The following is a 21,109-nucleotide window of genomic DNA, read 5'->3' as shown; positions in this document are numbered from 1 at the left end:
TATGATCTAGGAAAAAAATCAGTCGATAATCTCTACATGTTCTAAATCTACTCTCAAACAGTGCATTACAATCGACACAGTGCATCTTGAAATGGGAACTGGTATGCAAAACTAAGGAAAATGACATGGTATGCAAAAAAACATCGATATTTTAACCGTCCAATGTACCGTGAAGGTGAAATAACACAATAGTATCATGAGTATAATATGTAATATGTTCACAGCATTAACAATGACCTAAGATATGCAACTCTGCATCGCTACAGTGTTAATAAGTACCGATTAGGCTGTTCTTAAAATCTTCGAGGGTCAAAAATAGATGGTAAAATCTCACTTGGCACTTTCCAAGAATAATAACAATAAGTTGGCACATAAAACTCGACTATCAAGTAGGGCTGAGCACCCGAGTAATTCGATTATGACTCGAGTACTAAGCTTTCGACTCGAGTACGGTATTCGAGCACAACCTATTATGACTTTATAACAGTAATAAGGACTTCGAAAGTTCAAATATACATCTTTTTGTGGACACACGGAAAAATATAGCCAGCTTCATGTCATATTAAGTATTTTTGGACCAAAACTAGGCTATTGCTAAGCACTTTGCGGTCATTACGAGGCAATATCATTACTTGACAAAAATTTCATGCCATGAATATTTGTAGCTGAGATAAAGCTAACCTAGGTTTTGAAGGTCGAACAGTGTAAATATAGTAGTGAAACTATATTTTTTGTTGATATAATATTACTTTTGAAGCATAGGCGTGTGTTTTCGTTACTCGAAAAAATCTCCCAACAGTACTCGACTCGAATTATTACAATTGATAATCGACTCGGACCTGAATGGATCGTTGCGCTCAGCCTTACTCTCAAAGTACCCGTGGCAGGATGTTAGTCAACGAATGTCATGAAGTGTCGAAACTAATCAGAGTTGATTCTGATAAGCACGAGCATGGCAAAAGTCTGTAAATCGAGTTTAGCTCTTTTAACACTAGACAGTTCTCCTGTAGCAATTTCAGGAATTACTGAAATTAGAACTGAAATAAGAGCATTGAAACATTTCACAAATTAGATTAGAATTAGATCACCAGAATTTCACTGTAATTACTCTATTTAGACATCTAGAATTATCTAGTTGTCCAGGTCGGTTACGACACATTCATAACTGGAATCAACACACATAGTTTTAATTCACGATGACGGCGGGTTTAGTTTCTTCAAAATCCTTCTTGTCGGAAACTTTCGGGTAAAAAGGAAGCCGTTTCAGTCGTCGTTTCGGGACGAAACTCGCAGAAGGCGACCTCACAGACTTCTCCCTTTCCGTCAATTTCTCAGCGTGTTTTTCTTGAAGCAAAATTTGCTCGCGTATTTTCAAGGACCTGTCCAGCTCGTTGGCGAGATATCCCGGCAGTTTCAGTTTTTTCAAACGCGGGGAATTCGGAAAACGTAAGTGATTATTCACTTTTTCCACCAAACTTTGAATGTGAAGACGCTTTTCGTGGAGAAGAAGTATGTCTGCGTCGAGTGGTTGAATTTTCGGGGAAAACGCGGCAGGTTTGTAACGCAGCCTTGTGCCTGCGTTGAAACGTACGCTACGGCTTCCATCAGTGAAAGTAATGTAGATTATCTCTTGTGACAAGACTCTAACCCCCATTTTTTTATTCAAAGAAAACGTGATAGGCTGAAAAGGCGGGGCGTGCACGTGGGTCTGCTGGTCACGCCATTGCCATTTTTTTAATCTATCTCCAACATCGTTGAACAATTCTCCACCTACAGGGGTAAGAAGTAGCCGGATTCTACCAGTAGGGTAATAACACGTACAGTTTCCGTTAGGTTCAAAAACACCATGCATATTATGACAATCATTGATGTCACGATCGTCGTGTAGGATAAACGTGAGTTTTCCAACTTTTTCCGTAGCTATCATGCTGATCGCAATATGACCCGATTGATACCAGACATTACCGGATCCATCTGGAAACACTGTAAAAAACGGCGATCCATTCACATGAAATTTTTGAACAAAAGTTTGATGGGTGCGTTTTCCACTGACTGTATCTTTCGCGGGGTCATACATATACATCTCCGGGGCAGATTCTTCCGCCGGGTCTGGAGTTGGGGGTCGTATGGTCCAACCTTCTTCCATGCACTTTTCAGAAGATAGAGAATAATTGACGGTTTTCAGCTGGCGTGCGAATGTGTAAAAATTTGTTTGATTACTCATCATTTGCCCGCTGGTGCCTACATTTGACGCGGCTCTGGCCTTGGTTTTAGCCTCTCCTTTGCTTTTTTCTTTTTCTCTTTCTTTAGCTCTTTCTGTCTTTTCGTCTTGCGCGTGAGACGAGCCGGGCTCGATGTTTATCAAATTTTCAGCCATTTCCGATTCCGATTTTTCTTGATGCAATCTTTTCATTTCGTCCATGATATCGGAATAATATTCTCTCTTTTCGTCCGAAAGATTGTCCCATCCATTGCCGTCGAAATGATCTGCCTGTGTGTCTGCGTGTGCTGCGAATAGATTGTCGGATTCGGATTTGTACTGAAGAATAGTCGGTGGGCCGACGTTCGGGATTGAATTTTTGGAAAAATCAATTTTGAGTTCAGATTCAGATTCGGGAATTTCGGATACAATTTTTTCTTCAACTTCAACCGAGATGTCAGTTTGGTGGTTATTTTCAGAGTCGGCCGTTTTCGAAATGTGAAGAACGCTCTCATCGTCACCAATTTCGGTAGTCGATATATCTGAAGTTATGTGTTTTCGACTAAATTTTTGAGGCTCGTTAATATTCGGGTCAAAAACAGCGATATCGCCGTCGTGAAATGCACTTGGTTCTGCAATTTCGCGTGGTTGAGAAGAATCAGCGAGATAACTTTCGTCAGTTTGAACATCGATTGATACGGCCAAATATTCTTCCCCAGATAACTTAAACCCGCGGACTACTTCTCTACATGCAATTGGCGGTGATAACTTATTATTTTCATCACGTTTTTCTTCTTGCTCAAGCTGAGATTCCATCAAACCGATATTTGCATCCTGAGGTAAATTTTTCTCATGTAAGACATCACCACTTGTAACACCCTTGGAGGATCCTACAGATTCTTCCGTGTTTTTGATCATCAGCTCAACTACTCCGACTACATCCATCTCCTCCTCATGTTTTTTGAGGTTTTCCACAGTTAAAGCGGATGGGACTCGCGGTTTTTGAGATTTTTCAACTGTTGCCGTAGATTCTTGGTTGTCGTCAGGATCCATGTGATCATGTATGCCACCGGGAAGTCGTTCGTCGGACATTGTGAGCAGAACAGGCAACCTACTTGCAAAACTATCGGTATGTAAACTACATTATGATCTGGAAAGTGAATTTGATTCACTTACTGTGACAGATTTGTAAACCACAAATATGTATGGTTAGCTGACTGAGTGACTGTCACTGCATTTTTGAATAGTTCTAGTTCTATAGTTGCAGATTTTGAAATGTGAGCAGTTTTAGTTCTAGCTCCAGTAATTGATTTTAATAAGTAAGGTTCTAGTTCTACTTGCACATTTCAAAAATAATTTTGTTGCAGAACAACTATAGGAAACATGTGTCGTTGTTTGGCATGAATCGTGGTACTGGTGTTATGTTATTGCAGCTATTGTTATCTCAGATTAATCACTGCTAGTATAGCAGTGACGTAGCCAAGGGGTGGCCTTCGGGGCTCGGGTCGTAACCCCTTCCATTCATTTATATTCGCGACCCTACCGTATGTCATTTTCCTATTTTAATATACAGATTCTATCATCTACAATTCTACATTTTTAGCTTATTTACAATTCATTAATACAAATTATCAGTTAGCTGTGTTCTAGTTAGTTAGTTGTGTGTCATTTAATTAGTTGGAGACTTGGAGTCGTTAGTTCTATAGTTGTAAATGTTTCGCATTTGCTAATTCCAGTAGTTTGTACGAGCCTGCTTACTGAGCTTGAGCTATACAAGAGAGTGCAAACTCATCACATTCTAATTTTAATTATAACATAATTAAACCGATGCTACAATTACCCTGGACCTACTGGTCGGATAAAAAATTACATAATAAATTCACTGAAGTGACACTAGAGTCACGCGCGAAGGTGAAAACCGAGCCAAAACAGTCATCGGATTGATAGTTGGGATGTTTTCAAGCAACTAAACAAATCGCGATGACGTAAAAAGGATCGTGATGATACCACGGTGCAATTGCAAGCCTTCGCTCAATATGTGTAAAATATTCAACCACACATCTGCAATGACTGTTTTGGCCACCAACAACAAAATAATTCCCGACTGACCAGTATTACAAAAGTTACAGCCAACCGGTTGCTAATAAATATGGCAAGACAAATTGCGTTACGCGTGACTGCCGCGTTCACATAACAACCCACTGTCATGGCTCAGTGCTCGCGTGTTACAGGATCCGGATTTTAGAGCAAAAACCGAATACACTCGGCGAACCGATGTTACTTCATAAAATTACAACGTGTTCGATGGAAAATGGATATGGGGCTTTGATAGTGTTATTAAATTGATTTTATACAAAAAGAATGAGCAAATAGCTAAGGAACGGCATTGTAGATGATAATAACCGTAGGCCAGCGATTCTCAACCGGGGGTCCGCGGACTCCTGGGGGTCCGCGAAGCCTCCATAATATTTGATAACCTAATTTGTAGTTTTTTAAATTCGCAAAATCGCGAGGCAGTTTCGCTTCATTACTAGTAAAACTCCAGTGCTCACTTCAACAGAATGGCCGTCTGAGATGAAATATCCTAATGTGCAGACTCATTTTAATTGCTAAATTGCCAAATAGCCTGCCGATACAAACATTTTGCTGTTTAGAGATTTTTTAGCTGGGGATTGTGGGAAAGAAAAGTCGGATGAGTAGGGTCAATACGGTGACTTAGAAATGTTTACAAAAATCCACTCCCTCCTGTTATACATTAACCTTTTTTTTTTCTATTATAACTTCAAGATAAGCTGCTAGATAACAGGGGCCAGGCTTGACGTTATATGTTCGTTCAAAAAATTGTTTGTCAATTTTGGTGCCATATTACTTGCGATCATACCCAAATGTGTCGTCGGACGCGTCCCACTATTACATTCGCCACCATCTATATTTGTCGAAATGGATTTTCGGCACTCGTTCATGTCAAATCGAAGGCGCGGATTTTCAAGACACAACCACTTTTTTCAAGAAATACAGTTGCAGAAATGGCTTTTAAATAATAAAAGTCAACTCAATTTCTAAATGAATAGTATGATCTTATATTTTCAAGAAAAGTCATTTTGTTGATGTTTATCACTAAGACTAGAGTTATCATTTGAACAACACAGCTGACGATTGCACAATAGTTGAGCTAAATTGTAACTAAAACTTCGTGGGGGTACGCGGGGGTCCGTGTCGGTCCAAAAGGGGTCCGCGAAGACAAAAAGGTTAAGAAGCACTGCTAAGATTTTATATTTTGACCCCGTCAAACAAGTTCTAGATATCCCTGACGAGTGACAACGACAAGACACAATGCGACGCATAAAACAGATAGGAGGATGTCAAAACGACCAATTATAGGGTCGCGGGTTAATCCGACATTGGTGCTCGGAAGTTTTTGCGAATTCAGTAATTCTAATCTAATTTGAGAATAAAAGCTGGGTTGTGGCTGTAGTTCTTATTCAAATCTAATGTTGAAAAACTGAAAATTTTCTTGTTGCCCGACTACGATTGTATCATAATAATATAATGAATAGCGTATACAGCTAAACTGAAAATATCGGTATGATTATGAAACATGAAATTTTGACATCTCACAAAAAGTGCGGCTGAAATAGCACCAAGTTATTCACGTGCTGCGCGACTATAACCTACGTGTTAGTTATCTAGTGACTTCCTTCTATTTGTCACGTGTAATTTTGCTGACGCAAAGTGACGTAGGATACATCCATAAAATAGATATATCCATATTTATCTAGGGCTGGGCACACTGATTCGCGTACTAAAATCCTTAAAATTGTAACGAGTCGAGTGGCGAGAGACGATTTTTTTCGACTATACTGATACATAGGCCTACGCCAATTGCCACTGCGTGGTATTTTATCGACGAGAATTCTAATTTTGATACTTTCCTCTCGCCTTGAAACCATTCCAGCATACAAAACCTGAATCACGAAACGACATTTCTGTGAAATGGTGTCTGACCGCAGTATTGCCATAAGAGCGCTATGAAATATGGACGCAAACACCAAATGATTTTCACTGCAGTGGATGCTGCATAATTTTGTTTGTGGTGGCATAAAGGTAGCATATCTGAACTTGATTTTACCAAGTTATCCATGCTGTTATGACGTTATAAGTAATAATAGTGGTACTTATAACCTATACAAACCTGACAAGCCCTTATACTCTGATATGCGAGCCTTCTGCGAACCCCAAATTTTCACCTAGTCACAAAAACAAAAATCTACCACATTATCTATAAGCGCAACTAGAACTAGAACTGCTCAAAGTAGGCAGTCAACTAACTAAATGAGTGAAATGACCTGATTTGTGGAACAGTATCTCGCCGGCTATCCGGTAGACATCGAGCATGTCCAGGTTCACATTCAAGCCGAAATACAAACAATTTTTACTGAATCAATACTAGTCAGCTCTTAAGTTAACCGGGCCACGACCTGACATATCGATCTCGCCTTCCGTCACACGTAACGTACGTCATTTTGTCGCTTGTGTTTTTGTATTATCTTCGTTACTTTTCATCCAGTGTGAATGTGCAATTGTGCATGCCTCCTCCTTACATCGCCTAGACCCGGTAGGCGGGTGCCTGATTTCAAAGACTACTCAATCGTTTCGACACCTTCTTATCTTGTCATTGCATCGCCGTCTTGTGGTGTTTTGAATTGATGAAAATTCTTGATGAACTGAACTGAAACAAAACTGAACTAAACTAAACTAAACTAAACTGAACAATTACATAAAATATTCATATTGCAATGAACCCGAATATGTTCCACCGACACTCGTCAGGAAAAATCGTCAGCAACTAAAAAGAATTGGAAGAACATTGTAACAATGGTATCCATACTGTACAATGTTTGTTTTTTGAATTTTCTACTATTTGCTGACGAAAATATCGGGTTTATTTCAACACGAATATATAAGTTAATAGTATGCTGAAGAATCAAGTTCTGTAACTTCAAAGAGTCTCAGCAGACTAAACTGAACGGTTCGCGAATAAAATGAACATCTAAACTCTAGGCCGACACGACACACCTCGCGATTCCAGGACCGATTGCCCGTGATAAGCCTAGTTTAGATGTATATAAGAATGCACGTAAGAAAATAAACGCATGATCATGGTTGCGTAACCACCAGGAACCTTGTTATGTAACAATTTTAAGATCTGATGTAATGCTGCTAAGGTGCCTTTAGGCTGCAAACGCAGCGTGCCGTGAATGCTCTTTCGCGTCACAGAGACGTGATAGATGCAGAGAAACGGAAGTTTGAATGCGGATGTATATTACTCATATCGTCGCAGTGGAATCAAAGTGACTTATGTCCAGATTTCGAATTTTCAAGGTCCATTTTCAAAACTTGAAAAAAGTCAAGTTTTTGAAACATTTTAAATTTTTTGCGGCCATATCTTGGCCATGGTTATGTCTGTTTCATTAATTCAAAGTCAATCAGGACCAATATATGCATCAAAGAAAATGAAGATTTTACCTAAAGTCAATTTTCTCAAAATGTGTAAAATGGACATAAGTCACTTTGATTCCACTGCGACGATATGTTATAAATTTCGTAGATACAACATACAGTTGAATAATATGTTCATATTGAAATAAACCTGACTATTCGCCACTAACACTTGTCAGTAACTTATCGTAAAGAGCATTATATATTTCATGTAAATAACCAAGGGACTGGAAAAGCACTACCATGATTTAATCCCAGATTTGCTTTGTTCGGTTAGTTGAAATTGTCGATCAGCTGTCAAGATTGAAATGAAAATGTCATTCAGCTGTGTACATCGGTAAATGCGAATGACTTCTACAAAACTAACATTCGTGGCATCGAATCGAGAGCAATTGTGTAACAAAAAGCTCAGCGTGCACAAAATCCAAATCTGTATTTCAAATATGTGTGAGTGTTGATATACGACGTTCTTTCCAATTCTCTACTAGTTGCTGACGATTACTCTGACGAGTGCCAGCTGAAAATATGTGGGGTTATTTCAATGTGAATATGATATTCATTTGTATATTGAAATATGTGGCCAATGCTCAGTAACGTAGAATACGTCTGCTTTTTCGGAGTACCAAAGTAATATTTCTACTTCCACTACGTACTGTGGTTATGTTATTACACTTCTTCCACTTCTACTTGACCAATTCTTGACGTCTAGTAGCACAAAAACGCACTATCTGATGCAGGCGATTGGTTAAATCTAGAGCCTGGCAGATTATTATTATCGGTTCGCCGATAATATCGAGTTGATATCACACTTTGGAAGAAATATCGGTATCAACCACGAGAGGTAAAAATATCGGCAATTTTCGTGGCGTCACAGCATGGTGGGGAGTCAAAGAATAGAATCTACGACTGCTACACTGGGAATATAGGTTGTACCAACAGAAAGAGATAGGTTAGAGTTGAGCTATCTTCTCAACTTGATTATTCGAAATTTCGTGCCGATGACTTCATGTTTTGTGATACGATCGTTGATATCAATTATCTACTATAGTCACTGACGGTTATACTGTTGACGAGTGTTCGCCAAAATATCCGAGTTTATTTCAATATCAATATATAATTCATTTGTATATTGAAGATCTTTATATACCTCAAGGAAGCTCAAGGAAGAATTACTATTATGCTAATACACGTAACAGATGATTACAAACGAGAAACCGCGCATGCAAGCACACTTGGTCAACTACATAATTCTAGTTGTCTAATTATACTAATTGGAGCGAAATGCCGGTAATCTAGTTCAAATCTAATTTGATAAATATATCCATGCTGTAATTCGAGTTTAATTTCTGGTTTTCCGGAAAATGCTACTGGAAAACTGTACAGTATCGCGCGAATTGAAATGAACTGAGCTTGATGCAATTTGTGAATTCAGTAATTTTAATTCTACTCCATTTTGAAAAAATACTTTGTTGCTATAATTCTAGTTCTAGTCTGATTTATATGTATTTATATATATATAGTTGTCCAAGAATGCACGCAAGTAGTAATAAGTATTTTATTCTAACACAATTGGTTCTGACATCAAATCCAGTATGCAGTATTTGCTCGCATCGCGGCAATTGTTTGCTGTTTATAAAGGCACATCCCGATTTACGTCTGCAAAGGCCTATTAGAGTAACGATTAGCGCATTCTCAGGCGTAAACAATAACAAGCTCTCCAATTTCGCGTTGCGATCAAAAAGACTATCACGAAAATCTGGTTCGCGAATTATCCTGAAAGTGGCTTGCAACGCTTATGGCGCAATAACAAATTAATTTAGAGGATGTTGGTTTGTTTGTGCTATTCATGGTGTTTGTCGACTACCATGGTCATTTACACCAGCCCAATTTTCTTCATTATTATTCCGTAGCTGCCCACTTGTACCACGGCCCACTTCTAGGCTTTTTAAGACACCGCTTGCACGGATGAGATGGTGTGGAGGAGCCTATAGTAAACCCCCGACACTTAGGTAGGAAACCTGGAGTCGACTTCAGTCGGACTCGAACGCACAAGTTGGTGGCGGAGAACGTATATTTGCTGGTCTAATCGTGAGATGATAAGGTTTCTGAGCGCGCATCTCCAACGAGGTCTCGATTTCATCCTGTCGGGGCTCTTCGTCTGATTACTGAATTTGTAGTAGACCTACACCTGAAGAAGTTGGCAATGATAAGCATCAGTACAGTTTGCGATATACATGAGTTATCATTTTTGGACCCACGATGCGTCGGAAAAAGACTGGAGAACTAGATAATTCTAGTTGTATAATTAGACTAGTTAGTGCGAAATGCCAGTAATCTAAGTCTAATCTAATTTGTGAAATGTGTCTTTACTCTCTCATTCTAATCTAATTTGTGAAATAACGCGAAACGATAACTTCATATTGTTAATTTAGTCCCTAAAAGCTTTGCAACTGACTTTCATCAGTATTAGTGAACGTCAGTAGTAGGGTGAATCATATTCGAAATATTCAAATTTGTGACATCTTAACGCTCTCATTTTAGGTATAATCTAATTTATGGTTTTCCTGAAAATGTAACAGGAGTACTGTATAGTGCGAAACGAGTCAACTTTGTTGTATATACGTTTGCCATTCTCGTGGATGTGGGGATTAACTCTGATTAGATATGAACTGAGCTGGTTTCAATTTCCCAGTTTTCGTGAATTCTATCATTCTAATTCTAATCTAATTTGGAAGAAAACTGCGTAGCTATAATTCTAATTCTAGTCTAATTTAGAAAAATGTATTCCTATAAATCTAATTCTACTGTAATTTGAAGAAAAAAATGTATACGTATAATCAGACGTGGTCAAAGTAATCAGGAAGCTACTCAAGTAGAAGTAGAAGTAGCGACGAAAAAAATCTACTCAAGTACGAGTAGAAGTACTTCTTTAATAAACCAGCTAAAACTACTTGAAGTAGAAGTAGAATTGACTGACTTTAAATCTACTCAAGTAAGCAAGTAGTTGTGAAAACGATCATAATTCGTTCACATGGATTGTAAATAGGTGCATATTGAGCTATGCAAAAGATGACGAGCTTGATTCATATTGATGCATACCCGGAGGTATCCAATTTTCGACAGCACAAGCAATCGTTCGCATCATGAGATGAAAATGATAGTATTGATATGGAAATGCGATACTAATCCTCTGTTTTCTCGAACAGCACGTTTTAGAAAATAGCATGGTATGGCACCATCCCCCATATTATAAGGCCCGTAGTTTAGTCGAAGAGCAATACGGAGAAGCTGTATAGGATACGGTGTAAACACTTTGCGCGATTAGTAAACGTTGATAAAAAGATATGTGTGAAATATAAATACTACTTCTAAAAGCGGAACATGTATTTCATGTCTTTAGTCCAGAAAGTTTCAAAGGTGGTATGCTAAAACAACTCTAAAACCAAAAAAAGTCAGAGTCCACTTTTCCAGATTATACGCCTTGGACATGCTAGATTACGATATGACAAGTAAATGCTAGATTGCGAAACATCAGTTCCAAATGTTATGACGAGCCATATATACTGTGATGAATATTTCATATGGGCGAAGGGCGACAATGTCGTGTTAACGGAACCACGCCAACCCGCTACCTAAATTATATTCACCGATACTTTCGTGAAATCATACTGGTTACTCCGTATCCACTGCGCGTGAAGCACGACGAAAACTCTGGGCTTTACTCAACTTTTATGAAAATTAAATGCTGATACTCCGTGAAAACAGCCCCGAAATTCCTCTGGCTATCTTCCTGATTGGAAGATTGAACTACTTCTACTTGACAAACTGAAAATAGCGAAAAGTAAGTGAGTAGATCACAAAATACTACGAAGTAGAAGTAGCGAAAATCAGTTCTACTCGAGTAAGTACAAGAAGTAGAGGAAAACTTCTTGAGCACTTCGAAAAAGTAGAAGTATACTTCGTTACTGACCACCTCTGACTATAATTCTAATCTAAGCGGATTTATAAATGCCTAACCCTAGCGTACGTTCTACATAATCAAGTACTGTGCTGCACTAACTGGACTGTACTAAAAGAATAAAATGTTAGGTTTCCCAACGAACGCTACGGAACAAATTTAGTTCGATTGCGACCAGTATCAGCTGCTCATTTGCAATTGGAACTTTACACCGTATTTTAATTAATAGAATTTATGGTGGCAAACGCTCCCACATCCAAATATCGTGTTCCGGGCGTGCCTGAAGGGTGACTGATGTTTTTCTTCACGTGATTTCCTCTCGCACCCCGACAGCGAGAGCTATTGTGAGAATGACTCCTTGCAAAAACCGAAAAACGAACGCGATTTCAGCATGCGATAATATATGACACGTCCGCAAAACGCAAATTGAAATGTTGATAACTGAAGAATATATTCATATTCAACCACACCGGAATATCATGCCGGTGACTTCATATTTGGTGACACGATTGTTGATGTACAATGTCATTCTTTTCCTGGCGAGTGCCAGCCCAAAGTAAAACGCCTTTTTCAATATGAATATATTATGCATTTTGAAGTTATGTAAACTACCTCCAACAGTATTTGAATAGCTTCTTGGAGGTACAGAACTTCAATATACAATTGAATAGGATATTCAATTATTCATATTGAAATAAACCCGGATATTTACGGCTGACGGTTACCCTTGACGAGCGTCAGACGATCATATTCGAGTTTATTTCAATATGAAAACCCTTTTCCACTCAAAGAGTAGGCCTATATCTTTGAATGCTAATACCTTGTTGAAGATTTGTGCCAACAATCGGGACAAAAGTAGCTATAAAACGGATAGTATCCAATTGACGGCGATAAAATCCATATCATTTCATAGCTTTCTATAGCCTCTGCAATCCTACAGAGTTTCATGTAGGAATGACACTTATTTTTTGCAAAGTATGCGATGAAATTTCCGTGTGTCTTTCAGCGGATATACAGGCAAAGTCGCATGTTCCGAAGTAGTCCCGATGCTGTATGTAGAAAGATAAACCCCGGTGATTAAAGTCTCAAGTGCAAAAACGCTGCACACGCGCGTCTAAACACCCGGTAATCAGCATGAATAATTGGTGGAATTACTGCAGCCGTAAACGGTATTCCGCCGGTTATCACAGCGTACCATAGTATGTACAACACAGACTTGGACAATCAGAAAATTTTCGGCTTTTCCAAATTATATTTGAATTAGAACTACTGAATTCGCAAAAACATTGGCATTGAATCAAGTCCCGTCAATATCAAATCATAGGTCATTCTTACATGAGGATGAGAATAGCAAATGTATCTACTGCAAACATATTGGCTCGTTTCGCACCATACAGTTCTCCAGTTGCATTTACAGGAAAACAAGAAATTAGATTAGAATTAAAACTAGAGTATGGAAACATTTCACATATTTGATTAGAATTAGGCCTATATTACCAGCTAATTAGACGAATAGAATTATCTAGTTGTCCAAAGTCTGGCTCTACAATGTGTACTTCTCTGCCCAATTGCCCATAATCAAGCAGCGTATTAACACTGGTCTGTACAGTACTATCAACATAGGCGCCGACTTTTATTTTTTTACGGGGTGGCAAAGTCTTGTGACGTCATAATTGCCCCACATCGATGACGTCATCGTCGCACTAAAACGCACTTTATTACATGCCGCTGGTTTACGTGCAGCGTAAAGCTATTCGTGTGGCGTTTTAATACCGGCCCTGTGATCATTAATATCAAACCATGCAGTCGAGTTATTAAATGGAATCTTAAAACGGTACGAGTACGATCGTACGAAAATATAACTGCGCTACTAGTCTGTCCGACGGAATGCACCGAACAAATATCAGAATTTACGTCACTGAGAATTTGGAGTTGTATCAATGTTATTCACGCGCATATATGCGCTGTGGTGTGAGTAACTAAATACGCTACGCCTGGCAAGTTCGCAATTAACACATGACAACTCTCGAACATGAGGTTTCAAGCAGACAATAATGATGATTACAAACGCGAAATCGCGCAGCCAATCAATATAGTTGTCTCTTGCGATTTCTGGCTTCGCGTTGATTAGCTCGCATTGCGGCAATTGTTGCAGATTAAAACAGCGATTTTGGTGGCATTGGTACATTTCCGATTTATGTTCGCGAAGCATTTTGGGAGTAGGCTACATCGGTCAATTCGAATAACGAAAGGAACACTGAAAAATGACTTCGTGCGACAATTTCGGAGTACGAATGTATCAAGTAGAAAACAAAACATATGGATGGTTGCAAACGAGAAAGCGTGTATTCTAATCAGTATCGCTACGAATGGGTTTTGAGTTTGGCATAGTATTGAGTAGTTTTCGTCGCGTCAATTGTTTTCTCATTATATCGGTGTTTAAGCTGTATTGCTGCATTTCCCGATTAATCTCACTGGCAAAGCCTTCTTAAGAGAAACGAATATGGACAGAAATGAATTCCAATTTGGAGGCACACACCAACACACCCTCCAATTTCGCGCTCCGGTTACGAAGACTATCGCACGAAGCTAGCTAGCCTAAGAATGGTTTTGTAAACGAATGTGGGCGCACATCATTTAGATTTTAGAAAAGCAGATCGTCTATTTGGGCGGATGGTCGGGAGAGGAGATCTAGGATGGTGTTCATGTTGACGATTTTACGCGTATGATAAGCTTGCCAAAGAGTCCGGAAGTGCTGTCAATTAGAGAGTCCGTGATCTCTGGTGAACAATTAAATACACGCGCGTATTACGCAGCCTCAATGACAGATTTGGCAAATCAAAATGTCCGAACTTGACGGCACTGATTTCAGGTGGTTCAGACCTGTGTAGTCTTTTAGAACTCAAGCCTTGATACACTTCTTCTGATCGTTACGTTCAAGTATTAGCGGGAATCAATTACGCAGCGATTCGATGTTATTCAGTTTTGCGATGTCGCTTTTCAATCAATGAAACATAAAGCAATAACCAATTAGCGTAAACTCGACCGCATTGTCTCTTAACCAGCGAGAGATAGAAGCCAAAGCATGCTAGGCCCAAGACGCGATAGGTAAGCCAGCAATGGTATCATTCGCACCAGGCCTATCGTAGATGCTCATTGCTCATGCTCATGTATATGCCAGCGATGATATCGTGTACGCCAGGCCGAAACCGCCAATACAGATGCGATTGCGCCGGCAAGCGATGGTATAGTGTGAACTGGGACTATTGCAGATGCAGGCTTGTTCGAGACGCGACTAATCGGGCTATCGACGATTGCCACGCGCAAGGGAATGAATGACCTAATTTCGCGACCATCTCAGCGGGAGATCATCACAGAATCTTCTCACTAATTGACAACATGGTTCTCGTAAATCGGCCCCGCGGAACAATGATAATACAATTATTGAATTGTAACTGAATATTAGAGTTAGGACGGTCGTTTCAAAATGACGTGGTTTCGCGTTTCAAAAGATTTCGGTCCCCGAAAGCCCCCTAGCTTCGCGCCTGGCACACGCGCGTATCGAACTCGACGACGTCTCTAACGAGGGCGCGTCGATTCGCCTGATTATTAATTATTGGTCACAAATCACTTGGACGTTTGGGCATTTTGTACGAGGTGGCCGCCACCTCGTAAATATGGTCACGAGGTGGCTGCGCCACCTCGTAACCGCGTAAGTCGGCGCCTATGACTATCAATACTAGTGTTGATTCAGGTCGAGATGGAATCAAGTTTAGACTTTGCCTACAATATTTTACGTTCCTCTGCAGGCTGTGTGTATGCTATCCCAGATCTACCCATAGGTAAAGATAGAACGTCACCCCATCTTTTCATAGCCGCGGCTTTCTTGCGGTTTTGGAAATGTCAAGGAAAATATCTTCGAACGCGTGTATGCTGTGGGTAGGTCTCGACCAGTTGCTCATTCGATTAAATGATGTCGCATATATTTCGCATATGTCCGCAGGCATTTCAAACCAGTAGAGCGACATCATTTAGACTGCTGCCATCAGATATTTGTCATTAGACATATTCACTGTGACTTGGAATGGATCTGTTCGTCACATTATATTATAATAGATAGGTCCAGGCGAAACATTTAGTATCAAAATAAGCTTGATTAGGGAAAAATCCGCCAGGATCAGAAGAGGGAGGTTCGGATTGATGCAGAGCTCGAAATTCGACCGGAACAACCTTCGATTTGTCTCTGCCGTGATTTCATAATTTGATCGGCTTCGCTTGCTATAAATTGGATAGTCGGCCGCAACATTTGTCGTATCGCGTATGTATAGATTGAATATTTCAATCAAAATAGTCAAATTGTAGCAACATGGCCCGGATGAGAACATTGCTGTTTGCATTTATTGTAATCGACATCTTGGTGATTGGATTTGTAATGGTTCTGGTTTCGAAGTGTTGCAATGGAGTATATTCTGCAGGACTCATTTCAACGACAGATTTCAACTCAACCTCTACGCCTAGACTGCCAACTCACGATAAAAGCATTTGCGAGCCTAACAGTTTACTGGGGAGACTGGATGTGAACTCTAGCTCCGTACCGTTAGAATGGGAAGCGATTCAGTCAGCGGGAGAATACGTAAAGCACGGTTGCTACGAACCCCCCAACTGTGTCGCTAATCAGAGTGTGGCGATTATAGTTCCGTTCAAGAACCGAGACCAGCATTTACTAGCCTTGATGATGCATTTACATCCGGTTCTACAGAGACAAAAACTCCGGTATTGCGTGTTCGTTCCGGAACAGTACGATGACGGCGCTTTTAACAAAGCTAGAGTCATGAATGCTGGAGTTTTGGAGATTTTAAAATCAGGAAAATACGATTTTGATTGCTTGGTTTTCAATGATGTGGACATGTTGGTTGAGGATGACCGAAATCTCCATCATTGCCGAGATCTTCCTACACATTTGTCGCCCGCTATTGATAAGTTTAATTACACGGTCGACTACGGTACTCAATTCGGAGGTGTCGGTGCCATCAAAACCGGCCAATATATTATAATCAACGGACACAGCAATCGATTCTACGGATGGGGCGGTGAAGACACTGATGTCGAAACGAGATTACATTTGAATGGCATAGACTCGGTGCCGGTCGATGAAAAAATTGGGAGATATAAAATGATACCTCACGACCATCCTCTGTCCTTCAACCCCGCGACTGGTCTTGGCAGTTTTTTCAACTCCTTAAACAAGGCGAAAAGGAGAAGATATCGCTTTAAAAAGTCAACCGACGAAAGCGGCTTGTCCACGATCAAATATTCGGTGAAAAGCGTACAAAACCACACGTTGTACACCAAATTCACGCTGGACGTTCGAGTTTTTCTGATCAGAAACGCGTCGTCGTCTTTTGACGGATTCGATCACAAAATTGAGGTCGAAAATCCGTTTTTGACTAACGCGCGAGCGCCCGGACAACCGCAAGACAAAGTTTTCGGTTTCGGAATCGAGGACACGCTGAATTTTCACAATCAAAACTGCACTTTCCGGCATTTTGACAACAAAATCGTAGATAAAATCCTGGGACTTGACACTTTGGAAAGTTACAACACGGTTTACAAAGATCCAGAAACCGCCAAATCCGTATGCTTAGCGATGGGCCACGAATGCAGTTCAGTCCTAGAAAAGTCACGAGATAACTACGTGGTGCGCTCAAATCAATACATTCACGATAAGATCTTACGGTACAAAGTAGGACCAGTCAACGAAAGGCTAACATCTCAAGTATACGAGGGCCGATCTGTGGTAGCTAAAGTGTGTCCAAAAGACGCCAGATTCTTGCAATTCCTGTACGCGCCAATCCAGTTGGAAGACTCAGACTACGTGCTACGAAACGTTTCACATCAGTCTGAATTCGACATGCGTATCTACCAAACCGAATCCTTCCAGCTCTACTATTCGTATTCCATCTATCCGAGTCACAGGGCAGTGGTTGATCACTCGGAGACTGTCCTCAACAAGTCTATTTTGTCCTTCAGCTCTCTAAACGTCGTATCCTCTGATAAGTTGCTGGTTTTCAATTCAACAGACAACTCAAGCTATCATCAGTTCCTAGGCGACCACAAAACTCTGCAAGATGTCGCAGACGAACAAGGAATCATCAGAATACGAACTCCTTCGATGTCGAACAGCTTGTACCCGGGCTGCTACATTTGCGAAAGCAGTATCGTAGATCAAAACTTTGTGACGCATTTGAAATGGAAATGGTGGTTCGAAGTTAGAGCTTCTTCCGATCACCACGAGCTGACTATGCTCAATAAATACTTACCGAATGCGGAAGTGTCAGGCACGGGACGCACTGAACAACTCTTGGCGCTTTTAAAAGGCACCTCAACCGGAAAGCTGCCATATGGTGGCGATGAAACTCTATGGTCGGTCATCAAAAACAAGTTTAAACATCGCTTTTACCAAGGAGAAGAAGTCTGATGGCGGAAAACATCGTAAATGTGATAAGCCGCGCCATGTAATGACAGTCGTGTCCGGCCAAACAGCAGCAGGCTTCATAGAGCACGACAATCGCGTAGTTCACCCATTACCACAATAACCTAGGGTGTGAAAGTGGTAAACCTCAATTTCAGGTACTCAATTGTGCTCTTACACCCTGTCAATGGGTAAAAATGATTTAAATACCCTTAATGTGTTATATGACACGGGTGTACTGATTTCATTTTCACCCATTGCAAAGGTGTGTAAGCAAAAGTTGTGACCAAAAGAGAGGTGTTCACTCGATTTACACCCCCCGCTATTGTGGAAATCGTTTTCAAGTACAAAATTATGCTTAAACATCCTTTCTACGGGTGCAAACCCAGAGCTATGGTAGAAATCGTATAAAAACACCCATTTCCACCTGTTTACAGTGTTATCAATCTTCGTTTTAATGCACGCTGCCAAATTTCATGTCTTTTTCTCCGAGTCAACTGTTCCTTGAGAAGCTCACAGGCGGCTATCATCGCATGCACTTTTTAAAGTTATTTGTCGGTAAATATTCAGGAAACGTATATTTTTTACAATATTTAACGTTGTTTTACTAGCATTTTCACCGAATTCATTCATGATCGTGAATTTCCTTCTCTTTTTCGCAGTTTTAGTTCATAACCAGGCAGTGAAATGGCGCGTATGCGAACGCTGTTGCTGGTATTCATTATCACTGACATCGCTGTCGTCGGGATCATAACACTTCTGATTGCATCATGTGATAAATACCGCGGTCCGCTCTCTCATGATGTCACAACGAACAGGCCTCCATTCACAGAGCAGATATACTTTGAAGATAACGAGGAATATTGCGAGCCGTACCCTGATACCTTGCTCGGAAGAATGGAAGTGAACTCTAGTTACGCCCCGGTAGAATGGGAAGCGATTCAATCTGCGGGTACGAAGGTAAAGCACGGTTGTTACGAACCCGCCGACTGCGTCGCAAATCAGAGTCTGGCGATTATAGTTCCGTTCAAGAACCGAGACCAACATTTACTAACCTTGATGATGCATTTGCATCCGATTTTGCAAAGGCAGAAACTCCGGTACTGCGTGTTCGTTCCGGAGCAGTACGATGACGGTGCATTTAACAAAGCCAGAGTCATGAATGCTGGTGTTTTGGAGATTTTAAAATCAGAGAAATACGATTTCGATTGTTTGATTTTCAACGATGTCGACATGTTGGTTGAAGATGACCGTAACTTACATCGATGCCAAGATTTTCCTAGACATTTATCGCCCGCTATTGATAAGTTTAACTACACGGTCGACTATGGTACGCACTTTGGTGGAGTCGGAGCTATCAAGACAGGTCAATACTTCCTCATAAACGGACATAGCAATCGGTTCTACGGTTGGGGTGGAGAAGACTCAGACCTCGAAACAAGATTACATTTAAACAACATCGATTCTGCTTCTGTAACGGAAGATGTGGGGAGATATAAAATGATTCCACACGACCATCCTTGGTCCTTCAACCCTGCTACCGGTCTCGGTAGTTCATTCAATACAATGAATCAAAGGAAGCGAAATATGTTCAGGAAATGGAAATCAACAGATAAAAGCGGCCTCTCGACTATAAAATATTCAGTTAAAAGCGTCCAAAACCACACTTTGTACACGAAATTCACGCTAGACGTTCGAGTCTTTCTGCTCAGAAACGCGTCTTCGTCTTTTGACGAATTTAATCACAAAATCGAGGTTGAAAACCCGTTCTTAACGAACGGTCGACGCGATGGAACGTCATCGAAAAAGATTTTCGGATTCGGCATCGAGGATTTGTCCAGTTTCTCGAACGCGAACTGTGCCTTTCACAATTTCCCTGGAAAAATCATCAATAAAGTAGGAGGACTCGTGGCGCCTGAGATTTACGACAAAGCCTACCTCAACGTTACACTAGCGAAAGAAGAATGCTTGAAAATGCAAGAAAACTGCAGCGCCGTTCTCGTGAAAAATTCAACTCATTTCTACCTCCGTTCATCCCCTTTCATGCACGAGAACGAGCTGCATTATAAAGTAGGGCCCATATCAAATCGTGCCGTCAAGAAACACTACGGAGGACAGTCTGTTCACGTAAAAGTATGCCCGCGTGACACCAGGTATCTCCAGTATTTGAAAACCCCGGTACATGTCAACCACGAAAGATTTATCATGCGCAGAGTCGCCCATAGGACGCAGTTCGATCTAATTTTCTTTCAAACCGAACACTTCGAATTGTATTATTCGTATTCGATCTATTCCAGCCTCAAAGCTTCGACTGATCATCGCGAAATGGTGGAAAACAAGACCGCTTTGAGCGTGAATTCCATGAATATAGTTTTCTCAGACAAGGTACTAGCTTTTAACTCTTCAGACAACAATACCTACTTTCAGTTTTTGGGAGAATACTCTACTTTGGAAGAAATAGCGACATCAAACGGATTTATCCGGGTCCAGACTCCTGTTGTGACGTCCAAGTTGTTCCCGGGCTGCTACATTTGCGAAAGCAGCATCGTGGACCAGAACTTCGTGACTCATTTGAAATGGAGCTGGTGGTTTGAAGTTAGAGGATCATCTCGCGTGGCTGAAGACTCTTTGCGGGATCTCAACCTGCCTAAAGCCGAGATGGCTGGCAGCGCTCGAACTCAGCTTTATATTGCGCAGTTCAGGCGATCTAATTTCTTCCACAGCGATGCAGAGATGTGGATGCATCTCTGGAAAAATAACAGGACATTGTTTTCGGACGAAATATGAAAATTGGGCATCATCTACCTCCTATAGTGTATGAATATACATAGGGTTGTTCAAAAATGTCTTTTAACTTCAGATTATACCGGCTATTCGTTAAAATTGTTAGGTTGGCTAAAAAAGCACTGCACACCAAATTTGGCTCAATTCCAACGTGCAACAGCAAAGCTACAAGGAATTATAAGAATTAATAAAAAAT

The 21,109-nt window shown here is 40.5% G+C and overlaps 2 protein-coding genes and 1 long non-coding RNA gene across 3 annotated transcripts in view; 2 read left to right on the top strand and 1 right to left on the bottom strand.

The window, feature by feature from the left end:
* The window catches only part of LOC145443113 (uncharacterized), a 197,055-nt gene that overhangs the window by 124,746 nt on the left and 51,200 nt on the right, over nt 1-21,109 (top strand). The gene's annotated exons all lie outside the window — the stretch shown is intronic.
* LOC145443061 (glutamate-rich protein 6-like) lies at nt 6-7,011 on the bottom strand. Its single transcript, XM_080321058.1, has one exon. It carries the CDS (start codon nt 3,290-3,292, stop codon nt 1,187-1,189), a length of 2,106 nt encoding a protein of 701 aa, XP_080177184.1. The 5' UTR covers nt 3,293-7,011; the 3' UTR covers nt 6-1,186.
* LOC145443062 (uncharacterized) lies at nt 18,810-20,917 on the top strand. The gene has a single exon (XM_080321059.1). The coding sequence runs from the start codon at nt 18,817-18,819 to the stop codon at nt 20,914-20,916; it is 2,100 nt and encodes a 699-aa protein (XP_080177185.1). The 5' UTR covers nt 18,810-18,816; the 3' UTR covers nt 20,917.

This window comes from Botryllus schlosseri, chromosome 7 (genome assembly GCF_051294905.1).
Source record: "Botryllus schlosseri isolate E-star chromosome 7, Bs_hap1, whole genome shotgun sequence".
NCBI classification, from domain to species: domain Eukaryota; kingdom Metazoa; phylum Chordata; class Ascidiacea; order Stolidobranchia; family Styelidae; genus Botryllus; species Botryllus schlosseri.
Note: the sequence above shows the minus strand (reverse complement) of the source record. Positions and strands in the feature narration are given on the sequence as shown.

Coding starts and splice junctions, on each gene's coding strand:
- LOC145443062 (XM_080321059.1), top strand. CDS start 18,817: ATGGCGCGTATGCGAACGCTGTTGCTGGTATTCATTATCACTGACATC.
- LOC145443061 (XM_080321058.1), bottom strand. CDS start 3,292: ATGTCCGACGAACGACTTCCCGGTGGCATACATGATCACATGGATCCT.